Source organism: Mytilus edulis, chromosome 3 (assembly GCF_963676685.1).
Source record: "Mytilus edulis chromosome 3, xbMytEdul2.2, whole genome shotgun sequence".
Classification (NCBI taxonomy): Eukaryota; Metazoa; Mollusca; class Bivalvia; order Mytilida; family Mytilidae; genus Mytilus; species Mytilus edulis.
The window spans coordinates 62,975,481-63,000,370 of record NC_092346.1 but is presented as its reverse complement, the minus strand read 5'-3'; the positions used below and the strand labels follow the sequence as shown (position 1 = coordinate 63,000,370).

Genomic DNA, 24,890 nt, shown 5'->3' with positions numbered 1-24,890 from the left:
TTAATAAGTCTATTCAAAGGTTTTGTAAGTTTCTGAGGTGAATACTGACACCTTTGTGCTTTATAAAGAATATTACCATAAAAAATTGGATGTGAAATACCTGAACGTATTAGAAGTCTGCATGTTGAGCTATATTTACGAATGATGTCTTTATACCGATGATAAAATTTAGTAAATGTTTTGACTAGTTTGTGATATCGAAAACCCTGGTGTAATAATTTTTCAGTAATACATAAATTTCTCTCGTTAAAATCGAAAACATTGTTACATACACGAGCGAATCGTACAAGTTGAGATATATAAACACCGTAAGATGGTGACAAGGGAACGTCACCATCTAAAAACGGATAATTAACGATAGGAAATGAAAAATCATCCCTTTTATCATAAATTTTAGTATTCAGCTTTCCATTAGTGATATAGATATCAAGATCAAGAAAAGGGCAGTGGTCATTGTTAGTATTAGCTTTATTTAAAGTAAGTTCAACAGGATAAATTTCATTAATATACATACTGAAGTCGTCATTATTGAGAGCCAAAATATCATCCAAATATCTAAAAGTATTATTAAATTTGTTTATCAGATGTTGTTTCGATGGGTCTTTGCTTATTCTTGTCATAAATTGTAACTCATAACAATACAAAAACAGGTCCGCAATAAGTGGTGCACAGTTAGTCCCCATTGGAATTCCGATAATCTGACGATATACGGAATCTCCAAAGCGAACAAAAATGTTATCTAGTAAAAATTCAAGGGCATATATAGTATCAAAGCATGTCCAATTAACATAGTTTTTTTGTTTATTGCTACTAAAAAATGACCTAAAAGAGTTTGAACATATATATTCACATTCTGATTTTTTGAATGACATTTTTTACAAATCATTATTCTACCTTGGTCTATTTGCCTATAATAAGTACGACACGATAAGTGGGCTTTACAGACCATCGTTCGCATAATGTAACCCAGTCAATGGGAAACTCAAGCCCCCTTAACATGTTCTCGTCCACAATGTTATGAAAACGATTCTATAATATACATATATATACATGTAGTGTACAAGATGTTAGTTTGTACAAATCACAATTTGTACAGGGGTTTTGTACAAGTTATAAGTTTATTGACTCAGACCTTTTTGCAACAGGTGATACAAGTTCATTTTTTTTTTAAATATATTAGTTTAATATCGTAAATTCAAATGTTTATACTTCAACCTAACATTTAGTGCCATTTGTGTTGTCCTCATACTGAAAATAAGGACATCTGAATGGTTTAAATTCTAATTTTATTTTTTCCCTTATACTAAAATTATATCCATAAAATGTCTTTTTGTATTCTTCTAATGTTTTTGTATCAATGATCATTATTAGACTGTATCATGTAATCAAGGAAATATGATACAAACATGCTTAACAAAGTCTGTGTGCTTACAGGTTACAATACACCATTAGATATTATGGGCGCAGCCATTTTATGAGCATTAACATGGTATTCAGAATTAAGAGTATGGCTAATCCTGATTGGTCGATATGTGCGCCCATAATTTTTTTATTTTTAGAGACTTCGTGCACTCTGCTTTATACAAAAGGCAAAATAAAAATTATTCCGTAGCCCTAAAGGCACTGAGATGACTTTTCAACGCTAGGACAAGACACGTATTTTAAAGGGCAAAATTGATAGGCATGGGAGATAAGTACAAAATACGCTAAGAAAAGCAACGCGACCCTATATTTTTGGGACAAAAAAATACTGTCCTAATAACTTTTCTTTGATTCTAACAAGGTTTCGTTAAAAAAATCAACTTTCTAAAGTCTGTATCTCGAAAAAGGCTACCATGGTCGCCTATGGGGAAATTAATTGTTTATTTCAATCTACATGATCTATTCGTGTTAAGTAATTCATAAAACACTGATAACTTGTACAAACAAATCTGTACACATTATAATTTAAGTAACATTACGATTTATACACAACATATATATAGATAACAGCCAAACTATATTTATTTATCTTATCTCGAAATCAAAATATAAAAGGCATTGATTACAACTTACGTAATACAGTGTATATATATATATATATATATATATATATCAATTTCTATTTATATCTTTTATAAGTATTACATGCAAATTTCGTGTAAAAACCTGCTAAAAATCAATAACAATACTATTGGGGATTTTTTGGTTCAGGTAATTTACGTTCATATACGATTTGTTGCTGGTAAGTGGATTTTCATTAAAGTCTATAAATGTTAATTTATAGATTATAGAGAAACTGTCGTTACCACAGAATTGAAATGATATGGATATAGATTTGTAAGTAGACAAACTCAACTATCGTCTTTGAAAAAAAATATTTATCTAGTAATTTAAACATTTTTAAATGACTTCCGTCTTCACGTTAAAAGGACATTAGCTGTCAAATTCATAATCACCGATTCAAATCAACTTCTTACATAACATTTTTAAATTCTAAACATATATATCCGATTTAAAAGAAGTCAAACTAAACTACTACCAGACACAAGTTGTTTCCTTTTTCCTTTTCGATATTCAAATTTTGAAAAAGTGTCGGGTTACTATACTACATTCGTATATCAGCATTTCATGTGGGTTTTAGATTACCGTAGACACCATAAGGACGATATTATTCTGTTTGATTTCATGTCATAGATGAGAATATAAATAAATCATCGTTTTACCTGCTTTAGAATGATTTATTGTGTGAAAAAATAGTAATCAAAAGAGTTCTTCCCGGCTGCTGCTTTGTGGCACTTTTCAATGTTCTTAAAATATCCTGTTCTGAACAACATTTAGTAAAAATACTAACTTAACCATCTCTTTCCTACCAAAAATGATATGTGTATCACACTCGCAAACTTCCCATATAAATATATAATCCCCTATTGTTGATGCCTCGTTGGTCACTGATAGTAACCTTCTCTTAGTAAACATCGACGATATCTTTACATCACACACACGCCTCTTGAACAGATTTAAAACACTTGATGCGATCATTTCGAAACTTTTATTAAATAGTTCATTATTCATATGTTGTGTCATTCCAGTGATATTTGGAATCGTCGATAAATGGCCATGTTCTTCACTGCAATATGGATTGATATGAAAAGGTTGAGTGTATACGTTTTAATTGGACTCTTCGGACTGTACGAGGTGAGTAATCTTATAAATGAAGATAATTATTTGATTCAGCATTTACCTAAATTGATGTTTATTTTGAATTTGAAGATGCATCGGATTTTGTAGTTTAATCCATTGTATATGATTTTATGAATCAGTTTGCTTCATTCATCACTACAAATACTTATCTTTAATTGCACCGTTATACCAATTCTGAGAAATAATTAAAATGAAATACAACGTCTTTCTCAAATTGTTTCATTACTCTGGTATAAATACAAAATGTACTCTCCTTCCTGTTACACAACAAACGATTAAGAAGAAGCTGCAGAGTGATCATAAGTTATCTGATGCGAAAGCGGTTTTCTATATTTATTTTTGAATTCATTTTATTTCTGACAGTATCAAGTGTTTTGCAGAATTAAACCCAAATGGTTACAATATTATGATTACGGTCTTTATCTTAGTCTAGTCTTGTAGCAAACTTAATACTAAGGACTTGTTACTAAATTTTTTAATAAAGCGTATAAAATAATGATATTATATTTTTTCGGAGTGTTAAAAATTCTTTAGAGGTTTTAGATAAAATACCTTCTTTTGATTACCTTTTAATTCTGTTGACAGTTAATTTTTTTTCTTTTCTTTACACTACACCTCCACAGAATCTTTCCCATATTTATTTAAATGGTCTTTTGAAAAACATCAATGCTTTTTTTTGGCTGTAACTTGTATAAAGCCTTTTCTGTAACAAAACAGGTAATGTGAAGATACGATTGAAGCTTTAAATATTCTCCTGGACGACTTAGTACATATGTACGTTTCTTTGATAAAAATGTATCGGCAGGTAGAAGGTTTTCCTTTGGACACTAAGTCAGGGATTTCGTTACTATAAATTACCTGATTGTTTTTACTAAATTCTTTCATAGATATAATTATTAGAGATTATTGTTAATTCATCGATCCAATGTTTTAATAAGATCTTTGAATGTTTGTTTACATTGGCACAAATATCGATTTTGTCACCAACAAATTTAACATAACTAAATTTACATTCTTTTCGAATGTTTTGTTAATGTAATTACAAAACAAACTTCGATAGTGTGTCTTTCTATGCTGTAATGACAAACTACTGTTTCAGGTTAGGGTAAACTGTTAATTGGCACCTGTTTAAACGTTTTAATTCGCTGCATTTGTTTGCAACTGCAGTGCTAAGTCAGGAATCTGTTTTCAGCGGTTGTCGTTTGTTGATGTAATTCATAAGGGTTTCTCGTTTCTTTTTTTTATAAAGATTATGTAATATATTTGCTATGTCATAATACAATCCAGTGTCTACAACTAATTTACTAACAAGTACATCGTTTGATGGTCAGACAACATAATGACAAGATTCAAGATTCAATATTTTATTAGAGTCTCACCACTTGTAATACATATAATACAATTATCATAATATATACATTGAATAAAACAGTAATTTTATAAATTAAAATACAAGTGCCATTCTATAAAGAATTATGAGAGACTATAGAAATCAATATAAATTATAACTATATATTTATCATGTCTATAAAAACATTTCTATTATGTAAAACAATAAAACTACAATTATCATTTCTATAAAATATTTCAAGTTTATAAAAACATAACCATCAATCAAGCATATAAAAAACTATTTCTTCTACTTAAAATGTTAAAGCAGGTCTTGGCAACCACATCAAAACAATCAGTATTTAAAAAAGATATAAACTTATCATCATCAGATAAAACATTAAAATCACCATTACTTCTTTTAACTTCATAAAATAAACTTTTACGTAAATCTGCATATAAAGGACAGTCTAAAATAACATGTTTCTTCTTCAATTTTATCATCGCTTACAAAGCAAACTCTTTCATCTACAGTTTTATTTTCATAGCGACCTGTTTCTATTCGCAAAGGGGCAACGCCACACCTAAATTTAGCAAATGCACTTCTGTATCGTATTGAAATGTTCTTCCTCAAATACATCTCTGTTTCAAAAATATCTTAAACAATTTATAAGTACGTAATTTTTTTCCAACATTTTGTGACAATATTCTATTATGCCAATTTGTCTTATAATTTTCAAATAAAAAAAATAAAAAATCTTTCTAACTGTGTAATAACATTTTTTATGCAACACATTATCAAAATTAGTGTATAAATCTACATTACATTCTCTATTAAAATTTTGTCATAATTCTATAACACCAGTTTTTCTTTTTATTAATGGCATTTCTAAATGCCCATTGAAATACTTTAAAATTCACCCTATCTGTTGACATAACATTACATCTAGCCCAATGTCTAAAACATGTGTATAAGAACTTCAATTGGTCTATTTAATTACATGTTTATTTAAGAATGTGCAGACATGTGAGAGTTGCTGATCTGTCAATTATAATTACTGTAACAGATGATACGGCCTTAGATAAAAACAAATTAAAAACAAATTAACTCAGAAAATTAATGTCTTTTTACGGCTACTGATTGATAAGTCTATATCAGTTTGAAAACAAATAAAAATGTCAGATCACACAGGTTCATTCGTTAAAGTTTGTCTGCACTGAATATATAATGTCCTACTATGAAAATAAAAATAAAAATGGTCGCACTGTTCTTGTTCTTTATTTCTTACACTAATTGATATGTACACACATGCACTACGAAGTACTTAATGCACTACGAAGTACTTAATGCACTTCAAACGGTTATGAGGATTATTATGCCTCTTTATGAATCAACCATTTATTTCAACACAAAATCCTTTAAATGCGACGGTTCTTTTCTTATTCTCTTCGGATAGCGTGGTTCCATTTGTTCAGTCATGTTTGACGGTTTCTCGATTTGCGGTTGTTCGGTCTCAGGAGTACTTATCGGTATAGTTATTTCTGGCTCAAACAAATCACTGTCATTGTCACATTTTTCTTCATTTTCGTTGTTTGTGCAATCGAAGTTTCGTACTCTGATGTGGTCTCCGAATGACACGTCCATCTTGCAATTTAATATGAAATGAAAGTTGTCTTGGTTGTTTTTTTAACTTCTCCTGGAATCCATTTAATCTTTGAACCAATAATTTCTTGATACCAAATATTATGGCTAAACTCTCATTCTCAAGAACGGAATAATTCTTCTCTGCTGATGTAAGTGTTCGAGATGTATAAGCTATTGGTTTGTCACTGCCGTCTTCCATTTTATGCGAAAGTACGGCCCCTACTCCATGCGGAGATACATCACATGCTCAGACTAATTTCTTTTTCGGATCGAAATTTACAAGTACTGATGCGGATTTCACTCTATGAACGCTTTTTCCTGTTCTCTTTCCCCAACTCTATTTTGTGTCTTTCTGTAGAAGTACATGTAGAGGCTTTAACAAGTGAGACAAATTCGCTAAGAATCTGTTGTAATAGTTCAGCATTCCAAGAAAAGCTTTCAGTTCTGTCACGTTTGTCGGACTTGGTGCTTTATCGATCGCATCAACTTTACTCTCCACTGGATAGATTCCGTGTTTGTTTATTTTAAATCCCAAAATAAACAACTACTTCGGCCATGAAGACACAGTTCTGTTTCTTTAACCGAATTCCGATTCTCTTAAATCTAGACAAAACCTCAGAAAGAGTATTTAGATGTTCCTCCCTTGTTTTACCTGTTACCAGTATATCTACTCGAACCAAAACATTGGGTATACCTTGAACAACATTTTCAAGTGTTCTTTGGAAAATACCTGGGCTGGATGCTACACCACACGGAAGTCTATTGTATCTGAATAAACCCTTATGCGTGTTTGTAGTCACATACCTCTTACTGTCCTCATCAAGTTCAATTTGTTGGAATGCTTGAATTAAATCCGATTTTGTATATTCTTGTCCTCCTCCAAGCGTTGCGTATAAATCCTCAGTTTTAGGAATATTTGTATGGACACCCCGTTACAATTATAACCGACCACAAGCCGCTCATAGGTTTATTTCTAGAATGTGCAGACATGTGAGAGTTGCTGATCTGTTAATTATAATTACTGTAACAGATGATACGGTAATAAAGTGTGGTGAACTTTATAACAGATTATACCGTTGGTTTTTCACTAGCCTTTTTATGGCCAGTCATAGCTTGCTGTTCGGTATGGACCAATGCCACGCGTGTTGAATGCCATACTTTCACATATAATGGGTTACTTTCACAAATTGTTACTTGAATGGAGAGCTGTCTCATTGGCATTCATACCACATCTTCTTGTATCTATTAATAAACATGCATGGCCTTTACTAATCGAGTAAGAATATCACACTGGAAATGTTCTATTCTAAAGATAATTCCCTACATAATCAAGGGTGATCATATTAACCTATTAACATTAATAAATCTTCAAAAACTAGAAATAGAAGAAACAACACACACAGCTTCCTCTGCCTCATGGTGCCACTAAATATGCTTCTAATATTGCAAGTATGGCAGAACTTGGTCGTTATCCAATCTCTATATTTGTTATTTTGCAATCTCTTAAATACTGGCTATATTTGTATAAAGACCCTCTTTTGAATTTTTCAAAATTAGCATATAAGTCAATCGAAGAAGTTGATTGTACCTTTCCATGTACCTTCAATAAACACATTTTTAAGTTTCTAAAATTAATTAATTTTGACCATGTTTGGAATAATAAAGGAACTATGTCAGAAGGAAAACTCATATCTGCAGTGAAAAAGATTTTACAAGAAAGATATGGAAATTATTTTTTCTCATGTTTGTCAGGTGAAAAGCAAAACAAACTACGCACATATTACAAGTTAAAAGAGGAATATAAACCTGAGACTTATACAAAGTTAAATATCCCAAAACAATATGTTAGACAATTATGTAAATTAAGAATTTCTAACCACAATTTACACATTGAAAAAGGCAGATATAATAAAACGCCTTTGGATCAAAGAATATGTACACATTGTATTGATAACAAAATTGAAGATGAGTTTCATTTCATATGTGAATGCAACCTCTATCACGAGGAGAGGGAAAAGTTATATGATGACATTGTTAATATTATACCATGTTTTTGCAATTTAGATAATTTTGATAAATTTAAATATTTAATGAACTGTTCGGAGACTGATGTTCTCACCAGATTTCTTATATATATAGACAAATGTATTTTGATTAGACATTCATCAGTGGGAATAATTGCATAATATTGAAATGTGAGTTTTGTCTCTTGCTTGTTATAAGTGTCAAAATTGTTGTCTGTTATGTTTTATTTTTGTTTTGTATATGTTTTTTATATGTGTTTATGTGTTTCAGCGATGATCCTTTTGTACTGGATTTTATACTGAATAAAATTAGTTAGTTAGTTAGTTAGTTGTTAGACTTATACCTTGAATTTGACATACACGATAACTTCTGTACCAGAATATATGACACACAAGACGATTTTAGTTTAGAAATTATAAATTTCACCCAACTTAGTAGCAATATACCAATTATACCATATAGATATATATTTTCCAACTGATTCGGTACCAAAGGGTTAGCAGCCGCTACTCAGACCTGTAACACGTCACCAGTGTCTGAGTAGAAAGTTTATGAATGAGGGTAAGTTAAATAACGTGACGTCCTTTTTCTAGGAGCCTGTAAATCAATGGTTGTCGTTTGTTTATGTGTTATTATACATATTTGTTTTTCGTTCATTTTTTATAAGTAAAGCCGTTAGTTTTCTCGTTTGAGTTGTTTTACATTGTCTTTTGGGGGCCTTTTATAGCCTATGCGGTTTGGGCTTTTTGTTGAAGGCCGTACGGTGACCTTTAGTTGTTAATTTCTGTGTCACTTTGGTCTCTTGTGGAGAGTTGTCTCATTTCAATCATACCACATCTTCATTTTTTATATTCATCGGAAGGTTTATGAATATCAATCTCAAGTAATACACGATGGTTTGATAGTAGCGTGTAATAGTATTCTTTTATTTATCTTTATGAATGTTACTTTTAAATGTTTAGTCTGTTTTTGGTGATATTTTTGTGTATTTTTGTTTTTCAATTTTGCTAGTGTGCTTTGTCTATATGCTGTTTGTGTTTCTTTGCTACCTACGACGTGGCTCTGTGCTTAAACATCCCTTCATTGTGTTATTGTACTATAGTTAATTTTTGCATTCTTTTCTATCAGTTTTGCTTACGTGCTTTGTCTATATGCTTTTTCATGCTTCTTTGTTAAATATGACGTGGCTCTGTAATTATATATCCCGTCTTTGATTAATTGTGCTATGGTAAAGTTTTGTATTCTTGTTTTTAATTTTTGCTAATGTGCTTTGTCTATATGCCTATTTGTGTTTCTTTGTTGCATATTTGTTTGTTTTATAGTGATTGAGATTGTGACATGATTCTGACTGCTGTTTTCCAATTTTTGTCTTTTTACCTATGTATGTTTTGTTTACATATGGTCCGAGTACATATTTATTTCGTAGTGCATTTCTTTTAAACTATAAATTAAAAATCAAAAAAATGTGCGCATTTTTAATAATATTTTTAGTAAGTTTTACTACTTTTGGGACAAATTATTTCAAAATTCATCGACTCTAACTCAAAAAATGGACAATTCTATGTTAAGGTGGTCTTGAAATCTTTTGAGTGCCTCCGAAGGGCTAATTTTTAATCTTTTCCAGCTGGACCAAATCACTACTTGACTTTCAAATTGATGACCAATATTTTTTACAGTGTAATTTCATTCCCCTACTTGCTATTTGAGGCATAAAACATAAAGAAATAAATTTGGAAGGGGAATAAAACAAATTGGCAAGCTACACACTGTCACACTAAGGACTATATTAAATCAAAGGACGATAACTGTGTACGCGGACCATACCGTACTCAATATACTGTAATTTTATGCGACTGTTAATCAAGTGAAAGGTTTCGCTAGCTATACAACCCGGTTTAATCCATCGTATTTTGCATAAGAACTTGCCTGTACAAAGTCATGATAAGACAGTTGTTATCCATTTGTATGAGCTTTTTATTTTGCCATTTGATTGCTGATTTTCCGTTTAAAATTTTCCTCGAAGTTCGATATTCATTTTTATTTAACTGTTCTTCAAAACTTGTATGACACATTGACAGTAGTATAAGTGAAGAAAGGAGAAGGGTTATGTGGCACCAAGCAAAATAACATATACTGAATCAATACATATATTCAATTACGGTCAACCAAATGATGTTGGTTTCCTTAAATTTTCGAATGGACTTGCAATAGCAAAAGATAACATAAATCAAACCTACAATAACCTTTAAAATGTTTTGTCTACCTTTATCTTTTTACAAAGCCACTCTTGACTACTCGAAAAGACCAAATACTACTATATACTACTTATCAATTAGAACTGAAATTACTTTAAGAAAGAATAATGAGATGAGAATGAGAAAAGAGATTTTATATTTGTTTAACAGATTACAACTGCAATCTGTAGAGTTGAATGTCCAGATAGATCACAATGGAGAATAAAAGCAAAAGACAAATGTGGCAAAACAGTAGAGTATCATTGCCTTTACAACCAAACAGAAGGAAAATACATTGAACTATGTAGACCCGCAAAGGAATTTGTAAAAGGTACACTTTATTAAATATTGGGGCTTCAAGTGGATTTACAGTTTGGAAACCCTGACAAGTTCTATTGAAATTTTACTGTGGAAAAGATAAAAAAAAAATCAAATACAGAACACATTCTTTATTATGTGAACTATTAAAACCTACTATTAAGCCAATTGGTAGTGATTTTTTAAATTTTTTTCTTTTGATATGTTGATATACCACTGCCCAGGTAAGCAAGAGTGTTGAGCGATGACAAACATTTAAAACCCTGCCACATCTGTATCTGCCTGTCCAAAACCAGGAGCCTGTAACTCCTTTGTTGGTGTATATCATATTTGTTTTTCAGTCAATGTTTTGTTCGGTGGAAAGTGGTCTTATTAACAATCATACAAGATCTCGGTATTTCTATTTTAATAGAAATATTCAACACTACAAGATGTGTCACGAACGAAAGAAACTTCACATTAAGGGTCATGGTCAAAAACTTTAACTTGATCACTTTTGTGCATAAGTTCAGAACTCGTTTCTGCCCTCCTCTTTCAATCAAACCTCTTGGAGTTGGTGATAAAACTTGTCATACTTATTCATCATTACTGAAAGATGAATAAGGTACAAGGAAGAAAACCCAGACAATAAAATTCATGGTTAAAATCTAAGGTCAACTGTTACTGTCCAAGTTTATGGAAGGATTGTCGCCCCTAAAAGCTTAAAACCACGACACATTCTACATGAGCCTGTCCCACGTCAGGAACTCATCCATTCGTGTTGATCCTTTGTTGCTTTGTATCCGATTTGATATTCAATAATGGTGGTTTGAACATACTTCAAGTACTTTGGACGTTCATGGCCTAAAGTGTTCATAGATGAAATACAATTGTTTGCTGTATAAGCTTCTAATTCGAATACATGTCAATATGAACAGTCACCTTTCTTTTACACAATGTTCTTGCGAGAAGAATCGTTTAATGGCTGGTTAGTCTATAACTTTATTTTAAACAGTAAGTGTTTTCCAGAACGGTGCCCATGAAATTTTCTTACATTAATGTGATCAGCATGATTACAAATAATAGACCAAACTAGAATACAAGTAATACATGTAAAACCATATCTAAGTGTTAACAACATTGTCAGAGCCTATAGGGTTTCAGTTGTTTTCAAATATGAGAGGGATTATATTGTACCTCGAAATATTACAACATCGTATACCCCTACAACTGTACAAAATTCGACTGTTGATTATGTTTTGCCAAAATATCTATCACTTCATTCCCTTTCATATCTTGACTTACATCTAGAAATTGACAATGAGGGTCGGTTGAAAACAAAACTTTACGACAAAAGAGATGATTTCAGCTTTCCAATTGTGAACTTTCCATATCTAAGTAGCAACATATTCCAGCAGCACCTGCATACGGGGTATATATCTCCCAATTGATACGATATTCCCGTGTTTGCATTTCCTATCATGATTTTCTTGATAGAGGGTTACTGCTCACAAGGAAGCTATTAAACCAAGAGTTCCAAGTGGTGAAGTTGAAATCATCCCTTCGTAAATTTTACGGACGCCATCACGAGTTGGTTGACCGTTATGGAATAACCGTTTCACAAATGATATCGGATATGTTCCTTACGTCGTAACTACAATCCCCTTCCCTTTCATGAATGTGACCTACCGAATTAGACTATTTACCGGATTTGTAATCACATAAGCAACACGACGGGTGCCACTTGTGGAGCAGGATCTGCTTACCCTTCCGGAGCACCTGAGATCACCCCTAGTTTTTGTTGGGGTTCGTGTTGTTTATTCTTTAGTTTTCTATGTTGTGTCATGTGTACTATTGTTTTTCTGTTTGTCTTTTTTTTCATTTTTAGCCATGGCGTTGTCAGTTTGTTTTAGATTTATGAGTTTGACTGTCCCTTTGGTATCTTTTGTCCCTCTTCTCTTTCCAAACGAATGATTTTAAGGTTTGTTGATTAATATCATGAATAACAAGAAGTAATTGTAACAGGATGCTGTTACGAAGTCTCCCAAACAAAGCTCCAATAACTCTCCATTCATATGGTCCCATGTTCATTTGATTTGAATTTTTGTCCCATACAAGATAATAGCACATTCTCAAATTGAACAAGGTAGGGACGACCCCAGGCACTTCCCTTAAATTTCATTTGATTAGCTTTATTGTCCCATACAAGAATATATACGGTTTAGGGGTGGGGATGTTGACCGTTTACAAGTTTTCAAACAAAAAGGGGTGGGGTGACCCCCTGAGGACTTCCCTTTTATTTTATTTCATTTGTTTTATTGTCCCCTACAAGAATATATATGGTTTAGGGGTGGGGATCTGGACCGTTTACAAGATAATAGTACATTCTCAAATTGAACGGGTTGGGGGGTGACCCCAAGAAACTTAAATTTCATTTCATGTGATTTGTTTTATTGTCCCATACAAGAATATATACGGTTTAGGGGTGGGGATGTTGACCGTTTACAAGTTTTCAAACAAGAAGGGGTGGGGTGACCCCCTAGGGACTTCTCTTTTATTCTATTTTATTTGTTTTATTGTCCCCTACAAGAATATATATGGTTTAGGGGTGGGGATCTGGACCGTTTACAAGATAATAGTACATTCTCAAATTGAACGGGTTGGGGGGGGGGGGGTGACCCCCAGGAACTTAAATTTAATTTCATGTGATTTGTTTTATTGTCCCATACAAGAATATATATGGTTTAGGGGTGGGGATGTTGACCGTTTACAAGTTTTCAAACAAGAGGGGTTGGGGTGACCCCCTAGGAACTTCCCTTTTATTTTATTTCTTTTGTTTTATTGTCCCCTACAAGAATATATATGGTTTAGGGGTGGGGATCTGCACCGTTTACAAGATAATAGCACATTCTCAAATTGAACGGGGTAGGGATGACCCCCGGGAACTTCCCTTTAATTTCATTTGATTTGTTTTATGGTCCCATTCAAGAATATATATGGTTTAGGGGTGGGGATCTGGACCGTTTACAAGATAAAAGCATATTCTCAAATTGAAGGGGGTGGGGATTACCCCCCATGGACTCCCCTTTATTACATGTGATTTGTTTTATGGTCCTTTAATCATTTCTGAAGACTGCATGTATCTATCACTTACAGTTTTTAAGTTATATTCATTTGAAAAATTTGGAAAATAAAATCCCATAGGGTTCTATAGTAAACCCCACCCTCCTTTCTACCCCCCAAAATACCCCTTAAAAGACCCCAATGCACAAACGAAAGATTGATGGCTCACCTAGACATATTAGTCTACCCTTTTATGAAATCCTAAGTTAATCTGACAAGCGGTTTTGGAGAAACGCTGCGGACAAGTTCATTTTTTAAAGTGGCGGAAGAAGAAGAATAAAAAAACCTGAGCAAAAACAATAAGTCTCCAAACTTTGTTTGGGAGACTTAATTATACCGCTGACTATACTTCATTTAGACAAGACCAAAAGAATATTTAGCTTATATTCAAGAGATGTGTCCTGCCGAACTGACCTTAATACTAACCATGAACACTTTCTTATCCTGGATCATGTTATCTGTATTTTTTACGGGAAACTTAATACCAAATTTGTTGATAAAAATGATGATTTTTCCTTTCCTATTGTTAATTCTCCATTTTTAGATGCTGACGTTCACTTGATACAAGGACACCATTCGTTAATATAAATCAATATGCAGACATCTTGTACGTTCAAGTTTTTCACATCCAAAATTTTATGGTAATATTTCCTTACAAAGCTAAAAAATGTCGACATTCACCTCAAAAGCTAACCAAACTTTAGAACAGACTTATTCGGAAAGGATACAGTTACGATACTGTTGTCAAGTCATTAAGGATTGCATATTTCGGTATTCATATTGATTCGCTCATAGGGTCTTTGCATTGAAAATAAACACATTTATTCTAAAACCAGTTGTTGGCTTGATACGGGTGATGATCTTCTCATATATTTTATGATGGCATGATACTTAACCCCTAACGGGAAGGATTACACTGGATTTACATATAACGAAGACATGATCTTTCAGTTAGTTTAATAGGGATAAGCTAAAGTCAGCCTTCTGAAGAATTAAAAGAGAGAAATCTGCTACAGATACTCTCCCCCTGAATCTGTAAACTATATAAGTAGTCGAAGTTAAACCTGTGTATAGGTAAATTTGATTATTTGATAATGTCCAATCAAATTTAAGTTTAAAATCAGCCTTTTTATGTTGTTTTCAGATGTCAATCTTAATAACAATCCTTAAGTAAACATTGATACAAACAAAGCAGGCAAGCCAAACAGACCTATGCCTTGCTAGCATTATGAAAAGAGCTGACGTTAAAAGCGTCCCTTCAACACTATAGAGCCACAGTATTGGCTATTAAATATACAGATTTTTTAATTTTAGCATGAAATCTGTCACCATAAGATCTAGAAGCAGCCATATAGTTAACATTGTCCCATCTTGTTATAGAAAATTCAAAAGTTGAGAATTAAAATCTCTTACTTCTAGTATTATATTTCTTGAAGAAGAAAACAACTGTTTGTGGACAAGATTTAAAGATTCAGACTGATAAAAGGAAGTCAAGATCTACCTTGATAACAAATCTGAAACACTTTTCATTCATGTGAATTGCTTTAACGTCACACTGATTTATAGCACAAACAAAGGAAATTTCTTTTAAACAGCTTATGAAAAAACTACTCATCGAAGAATAATTGTTTATTACCTGAATAGAAACGGCATTATCACAATAAACGGACATTGTATTTCCCTTTCTTCGAACCCACACTGAATAAAAAACAATCACAGTCCACAATTTTAAAGAATTAATATGTAAATGTTGTTCAGTTGCGAAAGTCGAAAATACTGTAACGATACCGGACAAACATGCGTCACAAGCGAAACACTGATCTGGTTCTGTTAATTTTTCCATCTTAAAAAGGGAATACCGTTTAAAATCAGCAAGAATTCTGACCACAGTTAAAGTCTCTTTTAAACTCTGGCTAATTTTTTAACACTGATTATCAGAATAAAATTCTCTAAATAAAAATAGAATTCTAGAAAAGAATAGTTTCCCGATTCAACTATCTTTGAAGTTTAGCTTTCCAATAAACGATTGCACTTCTTTTCTGAACACCTTACTTTTTAACAACCAAGCATTAAACAAATCCGAAATTTTAGTAAGCCTACTAAGAATTACGTCTAATGTGATTCTCTCCGTATCGATGATTAAGTACTTTCTTACAAGAAAGAATTTTTTCAGCAAAATTAATACCTCCTGGCCAACAAAACTCCTAAATTCACAAATATTTGTCAAAATAATACACTAATTCTTGTTTCCAAAATGAAACATTTAACCTAAATTATATAAAGTATATAGGTATTTCCCATTTTTTATAATCATAACCACTATAAGTAAGAAAATTAGTATGCAACTGTACTAAGTTTTCGACACTGCATTAAGTGGATTCTATACAATCAAAACATAAGTTACAATGATTAGTTTTAAACAAGGGAATACTACTTTGATCACAAGTTTGTCATTTTTCTTTATTGGGACATTCGTCTGAAGAGTCTGGATGAGTTTGTTTAGTCCAATCTTTCTGCAAACAAGTGGCACAAACGTGATGAACGGTCCTGGCAATTCCACGAATAGTATTTATGATATTTGTATCGAAACCATGTAGTTGATTGGGAAGGTTGTTTTTTCTTAGAAGTTTTACCACTTCACCTAATTCCCTGCGGTAAAAATGTACCGGTTAAAACAGCTCTAATACCTGAGGATCATCATTTTAAGTGTTCTTTTCAATATCAATCTGTCGTAACTTTGCAACAAAAAACAATCAAAATTAGCTGAACTCGATAGAAATATTAAAAAAACAACCTTAAGAAACTTTTAATAAAACTCAAAGTCTACTATACTTTTCTGATTTGTTTTTGCAAAGGTTTGAAATAATTTATAATTCACCTTCAAAAAACTGTTTAAAATTCAGATTTGAATTTTATGTCTTTGTTAAGATATTAAAATTGCTACTAATAATGAGGAAAAGACTGAGGGTTTTAAAATTTATTAACTGTTGTACTGACGAGAACTTATTTTTTTTGCATTTTCTTTACTTTTCTTTTCTTAAATGAATCATCTCAACTAGTAACAAAACTAGAGTCTGAATAAGAATCTGAATTTCTACTAGATGAATGAAAATCAGACACAGGCGTGATATCATTTTCTTTTTATCCATCGACTTCAGGCAAGAAAAACCTTGATGACTTAACTTATTCATTTTACTTATAGAAACTAACTTTGTAGTTGTAAATCATTTTTACTGCTTTCTCCTAAATCAAGACCTATTCTGTTTTAAGATTTTGTAAGATCTGTTATAGCCACATTGTCTTTTTTCAAGTTTAAGCTCAATAACCTCATTTGACTTCTTTTTTCTGTTTTTTTCCTTTTCGCTCATCTCTTTGGATTCGAAAAGAGACCACGACATCGCAGCTCCTGCTTACTCTAGTTGTCTTATATGCTCTCTCATGGTTTTTTTCATGTCCTCTTTTTTTAAAGGTCCTCCTTCTTCTCTAAAAGCTTTTGTGTTTACGATGTTTAAGATTTGTTAGAACCGATGCCACTCTCTCATCTTCCGAGGAATGATCTGGACAAACAATTCCTGAAACAAAATCTTTACCAAATTCTTCTTGTTCCTTTGGTGTCAATGAGAAATAAAAAAAATTAACTGTCATCCATAGTTTTGCTGAAATGAAAACGGCAGGCTCCGTTGTACCAAAAACGATTAAGATTTTTAAAGTACCGTCGAGGAACCGATCATTTGGTCTATTGCTCATATTTTAACGAAACATTTACATACAAAAAATTATGTATACTTCAATAAGGTAGAATAAAAAACTATTACATTTACAAAACTTGGCAAAGTAACATAAACCTAAATTTACTGTTCTCTCAACTATCGAATTTGTTCATCGACGCTTCAACATAAAATTCAAAATTAATATTAAAAATGCTCTCTGAACTATAAAAATTGTAAATTGAAATTTCAACTGATAAAAATAACATAAAAACAACTTTACCCTGTTTACCCTGTAATAACAAATCTTTGAATCAGTTCAACAAATACAATAAAAAAGGTTTTGACATACTTAGAATGACGATAACTAGTATACAAGGTGTGTTACCACCATTGACTTTCATTTGGTGGTATTACAACTAAAGAAGACTTATTTGTTAATTTCAAGCATCAATGTCAAGTTTTGTCATAATCGGTTCAATAGTTTGAGAAAAATCTAGTATATTGTGAGTCGATATCTATAGTGTTTCGAACAAAATTTCTTCGAAAATCCAAATCAAGCCGCATCATGATAGAACGTAGAGTGGATTATTAAAAGATCAAATATTTATATAATCTGCCTCAAAACAGTTGAATATGATACAAAAGACTATAATGATAAATACCACTAATGAACATGTTTGTCTTCACTATAAAGTCACTTTTTGTCCATTAAAACGTCTCATTTTCCTCATTATTTCAACTTTTTAGGCCAATGAATACAAAAGGGCTAACTTTCACTTATTAATACAAGAAATGAATAATTGAAGTATCCAAGCTGAATGCAGCATCCATATAAAAGTTAACGGACTCCATGGAGGCTTATACAAATCTTTAAGTAAAACTTTTATCTAAGCCGTTTTTATTTAAAAAAAAATTAACGAATAACAAAGATGTATTACAGAAACAAACGACAACCACAGATTTACAAGCTCTTGACTTGAAGAGGTACATACATACAGAATGTGGCAAGTGTATTTAACATGTGAAATCATAAGTTCTTAATTAACTGAAAAATCACGGGAAAGAATAGCAACCAATGTAATAATTATACTTATTTGCAAATGATTTAGATTAACCGTCTTGCTACTGGTCGTTTTTCAAGGTTTCATTGCGTTTGGCAGAAAAAACAGCAACTCGACGTCTTCGGTCTTTTAATTGAAATAGATACAGCAATAATAAGAAGCTTGCATAAATTAAAACAATGACATATGTCTTCCTTCGGCAGCAACAAAGATATACCCACCAATATTTTCGGGATATAGAATAGCTAATTAACGAATTGAAATATTACATAACATTCAATTTCCAAGTGAATTCACTTCTCGGACTTCATACAACCATATTCAACTCGTGACCGAAAACACTTATAATTAACTCATGCACTACGCGCATGCATAAGTTTTGTTCGGTCACTCGTCGACTCGAATACTTTTTTCATATTTGATTTCTTCAATTATCTATTCTATAATTCGGAAATGTTTGGTAATGTACAGCACCCAGCAGGATGCCTAATATCCCAAGTGTAGTGTAGTGAAACAAGTCACTCCTTGTCACATTCATCTCACGGTTACGGTTCATTATCCATAGGATGTGTAGATTAACAGTTCTACTTACATCAAGATTAACAACTTTATGCAACATTTGTTCAACTCCATAATGAAAGTGCACCACACGCGGAACATGATCTGTTTATCCTTCCGGATCACTTGAGATCACCCCTAGTTTTGGTGGGGTTCGTGCTGCTCAGTCTTAATATGTCTATGTTGTGTTGTTTGTCTGCTAGTCCTTTCTTTTTTAAGCCATGGCGTTGTCAGTTTAATAGTCTGGAACATCCTAGTATTTTGATGAGTTCTGTTTTACAAACACTGGGTAGATGCCATTGCCTAAAGTGTAGAGGTTTTCTCTCCGATGGTATACCAGACCAGTATTCAACACTGTGTAGACAATAATTTTACAACTTAACATTGTTTGAAAAAAGTCTTCCCCGTGAAATAATGAACGTAGCTGCATTTGGCAAACCCGTAAGGAATTTGTGCATTTTTATGTTTGTTATTAGAGTGTCACTGGTGATCAATTTTAGACGAAATGTGTGTCTGAAGTACATAATTATAACCTGGTATCCATGATGATTTCTTTAACATAATTATACGTTCTAAAATTTCAATTGCTTTGGTATGAGCGTTCCTGGTAGAGGCGCTTTGGATGCAAAACATTGAAGATTGCTATTTTCTCAAATTTATTTCTATTGTAGTCCTGTCATGTAATGTTGTCATTTTAATGTCATATTTAACATTGCCATTAAAACGAGAGGTTTTGGCATGCCCCAAAACCAGGTTCAACCAACCATGTTTTTCTTAAAACGTTCTGTACCAAGTCAGGAAAATGGCCATTGTTATATTATAGTTCGTTTCTGTGTTTCTGTTGTATCGTAGTTCTCTTATATTTGATGCATTTCCCTTAGTTGTAGTTTATTTCTACAGAAATGATGAAAAGAGAGTTTAGTTATTGCGAAACTCCATCCAGGTGTAATACCACTATTGATTTTCTCCTATTAGTCTTTGTTAAATTTGCACTTTTCAAAAAAATGTGCAAAATTTATCTTTGTTTCAAATAAAGAAATACTTGGCATGAGTAAAGTTTCTTCCTGTCCAGTACTATAGAAACAAATTCACATAACATTTCATTGCATATAAGAAAATAACCATCATTGGAAGTTAACCAATCAAATGTCCCCCCTTATTTTATCTGTGTACAAGGTTTAGTCACCATGTAACCTCAAGATTACAAAATTTTCTATAGAAATCCCAAATAAAAAATAATTGTGTTTTGAAATACCCAAGACATATGTTTATGACACAGAAATGTTTTTACTGCAATAAAATGTAGGATTAATTATCTACAACTGTCAAATTCAGGGGAATATTTTTTTAGACCTACTTTCGTGGTATTACACCTCCATTTAAATCATACATTCGAACATATATTTTTTGTTTTAAATTAGACATGAAATATGAAACAGGTAAAGATAATACCAATATTTCTTCTCGGAAGTTAAATTTTGAACAGTATAAAGTAAAATTACAAAAGTACTGAACTCCGAGGAAAATTCAAAACGGAAAGTCCATAATCAAATGGCAAAATTAAAAGCTAAAACACACCAAAGGAACAACTGTCCTATATCTGACTTTGTACAGGCATTTTCTGAAGAAAAAAAATGGTTGATTGGACATGGTTTTATAGATATAGACCAAGTATATTAGCAAAAATTAAAGACAAGAATACACAAATTTACCATAGAACAATAACACATTGACGGGATGTGTAAGTACAGAGCTACGTCATATATGTAACAAAGAAACATAAAAAGGTATATAAACAAAGAACATAGAAAAAATGAAAGACAAACAACTCAAAAGTTTTCGAAGTAACACCAAAAGCCATATAGCCAAAGCACGTTAGGCAGCAACCATTTGATTTTCTGGGGGCTATGGATTTTTTTCCGGAAAAACTTTTTTTTCGCCTTCTGCGAAAAAGAAAAACAATCTATTTTTTTGGAGACAAGTCGAAAACAATTTATTTTCTTTCAACTTAAGCATTACATAAAGTGGCAGCTGAGGGTGAAACAATAATTTTTTTCCTCAGGGTCAAAAACAAATTAATTTTTTTCCCCAAAAACTAGAAACAAACTTTTCCCCCCAAAAACTGGAAACAAACTTTTTTTCCACAAAAACTGGAAACAAACTTGTTTTTCCAAAAAAATCCATAGACCCCCCCCCCCTTCCCAGAAAATCAAATGGTTGCTGCCTTAGCAAAAATGGAAGACAAGAATACGAGAATATCATAAACAATAATGACAGGATGTACTAGTACCACAATTATCTTAGTAACAATAAAAACGAACACATTTTTAACAAAGATGCACAAAAAGGCATATATCATATAAAGCAACCTCATTCATTGCTTTTTTTATTTTTAAAATTTTATTTATTTATGTTAAATCCACCCTCAAACGATTGAAAGATTTTAAGCACTTGGACTGAAAGGCCAGATCAACATGGCTCTAATGTAGAATCGAGCGTTCGACATCAGAATGTAAACTTTACACAGGTAGAGTGATATAAAATAATTTTGTTCGTTCAAATGGTTATTCTTCAATTTTGTGTATAAAAATAACCAAATAATAATCAAAACTGCAAACATGTTTCTATATATCAAAATTCCCATCTATGATATTTAAATGTTTGGGATGTTTGTAGGTCGTAAAGTAGTTTATGCTGGTAAAAATCTTGATGCTCCTCTCTGCTCGGCTACAACATTTATGCCTTTTAATTTTGTATCGAATATGGGACACAGGTGTTTAATACAAAAGTCATTATGCAACGAAGAAGGCCAATTACCTTATCGAGCAAAACAATCAACATCACAAGATTCTGTTTGTATATGTGACTTCCTTAATGGTTATGAATACGTGGATACAAATTTGAGTAGCTCTTGTAATTGCGATCCCTCTGAGGAAGACTGTTCTTGCTACAAGAAACCTAATCCTGATGACAACAAGTTACTCTCTGCAGGTAAAACTATATTTTAAATGGTAGATACGATTACATTTCAATGGATCGAATAATCCACAATAATTTAGTGTCATCAAAATAATTATGAAGGTAATAATATGAAAGTATTTTTTGCAATGTCTTCTGATAACGACAGATTTCTACTTTGCAAAAATTGTCTCTCATAATATTTTAAGATGACGCTTTCAATGATAGCTCTTGGTAATTTTATTCATATTACATGTTCACAACCGGAACTTAAAGATTTCTTTCAAACACATATATTTTGTTTGATGACTTATCGCAAAGGTGTTTCACTTGATCTACATATTTGGTTTTATGCTATGTGAATTCGGAATGCCATTATATCAACGTTTTACTTTGAAATATGAAAATAACGAAATTTAAAGCGAGATGATATGTTATTTGTTTATTTTAAAAATATAAAGGAGTTGACTCAAACACGCTCTCAAAGTAAAAAGTGTACCCGACATTCTCATAAATGTGGACTTGTTTCTGTCAAAAGGCGGGTTGTCGAACAAACCTTTGGATGTGCATGTCTGGCGTCATTCACTAAGCAGAATTATTTTTGGACCGGCTAACTAGCGAACATAAATAACTGGTTTGTGTTGAAATATTATTGTCTCTAGGTAAATAATGAAGTTGAACTATATGCTTGATTAACGCCACTTTCAGCTGAGTGTGGTTGGCTATTTCGTGGTTGTCAGTATGTATTAGTATTATAGGAGGTAGTTGGAGTGATATGAGAGAGCCACGGACCTTCGATTGGAAAACTGACATTCCTTGACAATTGAGGGTTAAGTCGAACGTACCTGACGCGTGCATACGCAAACTGTCAACAATAGGCTAGTGATACAGTAATTGACCTATGTAGACCATTCAACCAAAAAATATATCATGACTCTATTGCTTCACTTATGTTTGACGTGTGCCACGTGCTATATATCATGTTGATTGGTTATCAATTTTTTTTTATTCAACAACAAACAATTGCACTATCTGCAGTTAACAATGTACTTCCAACATTCCAACAGAAGAGCCCTTCTTTGTTAATATCAGAAATCCAGGATTGTTGATTATCAATGTAACGATACGGTACACATTGGCAACAAACTGGGGGAAATAGTATTTGTCGATAGACATAGATTTGTGATAAGTGTAAACTAGAGGCTCCAAAGAGCTGGTGTCGCTCACCTGATTCTACTTTGAAAATTATGTATACATAAATTAAAATCATTACAAATACCCTATTAATGATTGAGGTGAAAAAATTGTTTTAATATTTATCTGCTACAAAGTAACAAGAATTGGCCAGTACCTCATTAGGAACATTTATGTCATGGTGTTTCTTTTTATTCCATTCAGTGGTTCTCTATAAGAAAACAGTTGTATGTCTTTCCCATAGGGTCATATGTCAAAGGGGCACCCAACATGTTTTTCTATAACGGACCATGCTTTAGTGACCCTGATTGGTAGTATTGTTAATAGAAATCTAGATATTACTGGAATCTGATTTATAATGAAATAAAAATAAAGTGTGCTTTTAACAGAATTAAAAGGTTCAAATCAGAGAAAATAAAGAAAAACAAATGCCCAATCTGAAGAGGAAAAATCTGAAATAAGGTTATATGCATACCCATGTAATCATGCTACAAGCACATTCCAGCTATCCGAAATGTATGAATTTCATAGATTTTTACCTGGTCTTTAAAACATTCTTGCTTACGCGTACGTTAAAATGCTTCGGAAAGAGAAAGAGCTACAGAAGCTACAAATAAGTTTTCAATTTTCACTACCAAAAATATGGTGGCCATCTTGGGTGATTGATCGCCTACAAGTAACAACACTTTTTCAGCACCCCGTAAGGTACAATCATGCCATGTTTTATTTCATTCCATTTGATGGTTCTATAAAGGATGAAATTGGATTGTATTTCCAATGTTCTATGTTAAAATATAGAGCAGCCATTTTGGATGATGGATTAGCCTTAAAGTAACCACACTGGGTTTGCACCCCATAAGGAACAATCATGCCATGTTTGGTCTCATTCCATTTAGTGCTTCTCTTAAAGATCACATTTGTATGTATTTCCTGTAGGGTCCTTTGTTAAATTAAATCCTCTCCTGGCAGCCATCTTGGATGATGGTTCCGCTACAAAGTAACAACACTAGGTCAGCATCTCATTAGGAACATTCATGACACATTTGGTTTCAAACCATTTAGGGGTTCTCTAAAAGAACACATTTGTTTGTATTTCCCACAGGGTGATATGTTAAACTAAGTCCTTCTCTGGCAGACACTTTGGATGATGTATCGGCTGTGAAGTAACAACGATTAGTCAACCCCTCATTAGGCACATGCATGCCATATTTGGTTGCATTTCATTTAGTGATTAACACACTTTTGTGTGTTAAACTAATTCCACCTCTGGTGGCCTTCTTGGATGATGAATCAGCTTCAAAGTGGCAATACTTGGTCATCACTGCATTAGGAACAAAATTACCATTTTGGTTTTATTTCATTCAGTGGTTTTTGTAAAGTTTATTGTTAAATTAAATCCTCTCCTGGTAGCCATCTTGGATGATGGTTCCGCTACAAAGTAACAACACTAGGTCAGCATCTCATTAGGAACATTCATGACACATTTGGTTTCAAACCATTTAGGGGTTCTCTAAAAGAACACATTTGTTTGTATTTCCCACAGTGGTTTTTGTAAAGTTTATTAAAATATATA

The 24,890-nt window shown here is 32.4% G+C and overlaps 1 protein-coding gene across 1 annotated transcript; it reads left to right on the top strand.

The window, feature by feature from the left end:
• Positions 1 to 3,015: 3,015 nt before the first annotated feature.
• LOC139515362 (uncharacterized) lies at positions 3,016 to 24,318 on the top strand. The gene is made up of 4 exons (XM_071304929.1): positions 3,016 to 3,177; positions 10,588 to 10,747; positions 21,842 to 22,156; positions 24,254 to 24,318. The coding sequence occupies exons 1-4, from the start codon at positions 3,094 to 3,096 to the stop codon at positions 24,316 to 24,318; spliced, it is 624 nt and encodes a 207-aa protein (XP_071161030.1). The 5' UTR covers positions 3,016 to 3,093.
• Positions 24,319 to 24,890: the final 572 nt, after the last annotated feature.

Bases quoted from the DNA above. Each gene is read 5' to 3' on its own strand.
- LOC139515362 (XM_071304929.1), top strand. From the start codon at position 3,094: ATGGCCATGTTCTTCACTGCAATATGGATTGATATGAAAAGGTTGAGT. The intron at 10,748-21,841 runs GTACACTTTATT...GGATGTTTGTAG, and splicing joins CGCAAAGGAATTTGTAAAAG to GTCGTAAAGTAGTTTATGCT. The intron at 22,157-24,253 runs GTAAAACTATAT...TATTTCCTGTAG, and splicing joins CAACAAGTTACTCTCTGCAG to GGTCCTTTGTTAAATTAAAT.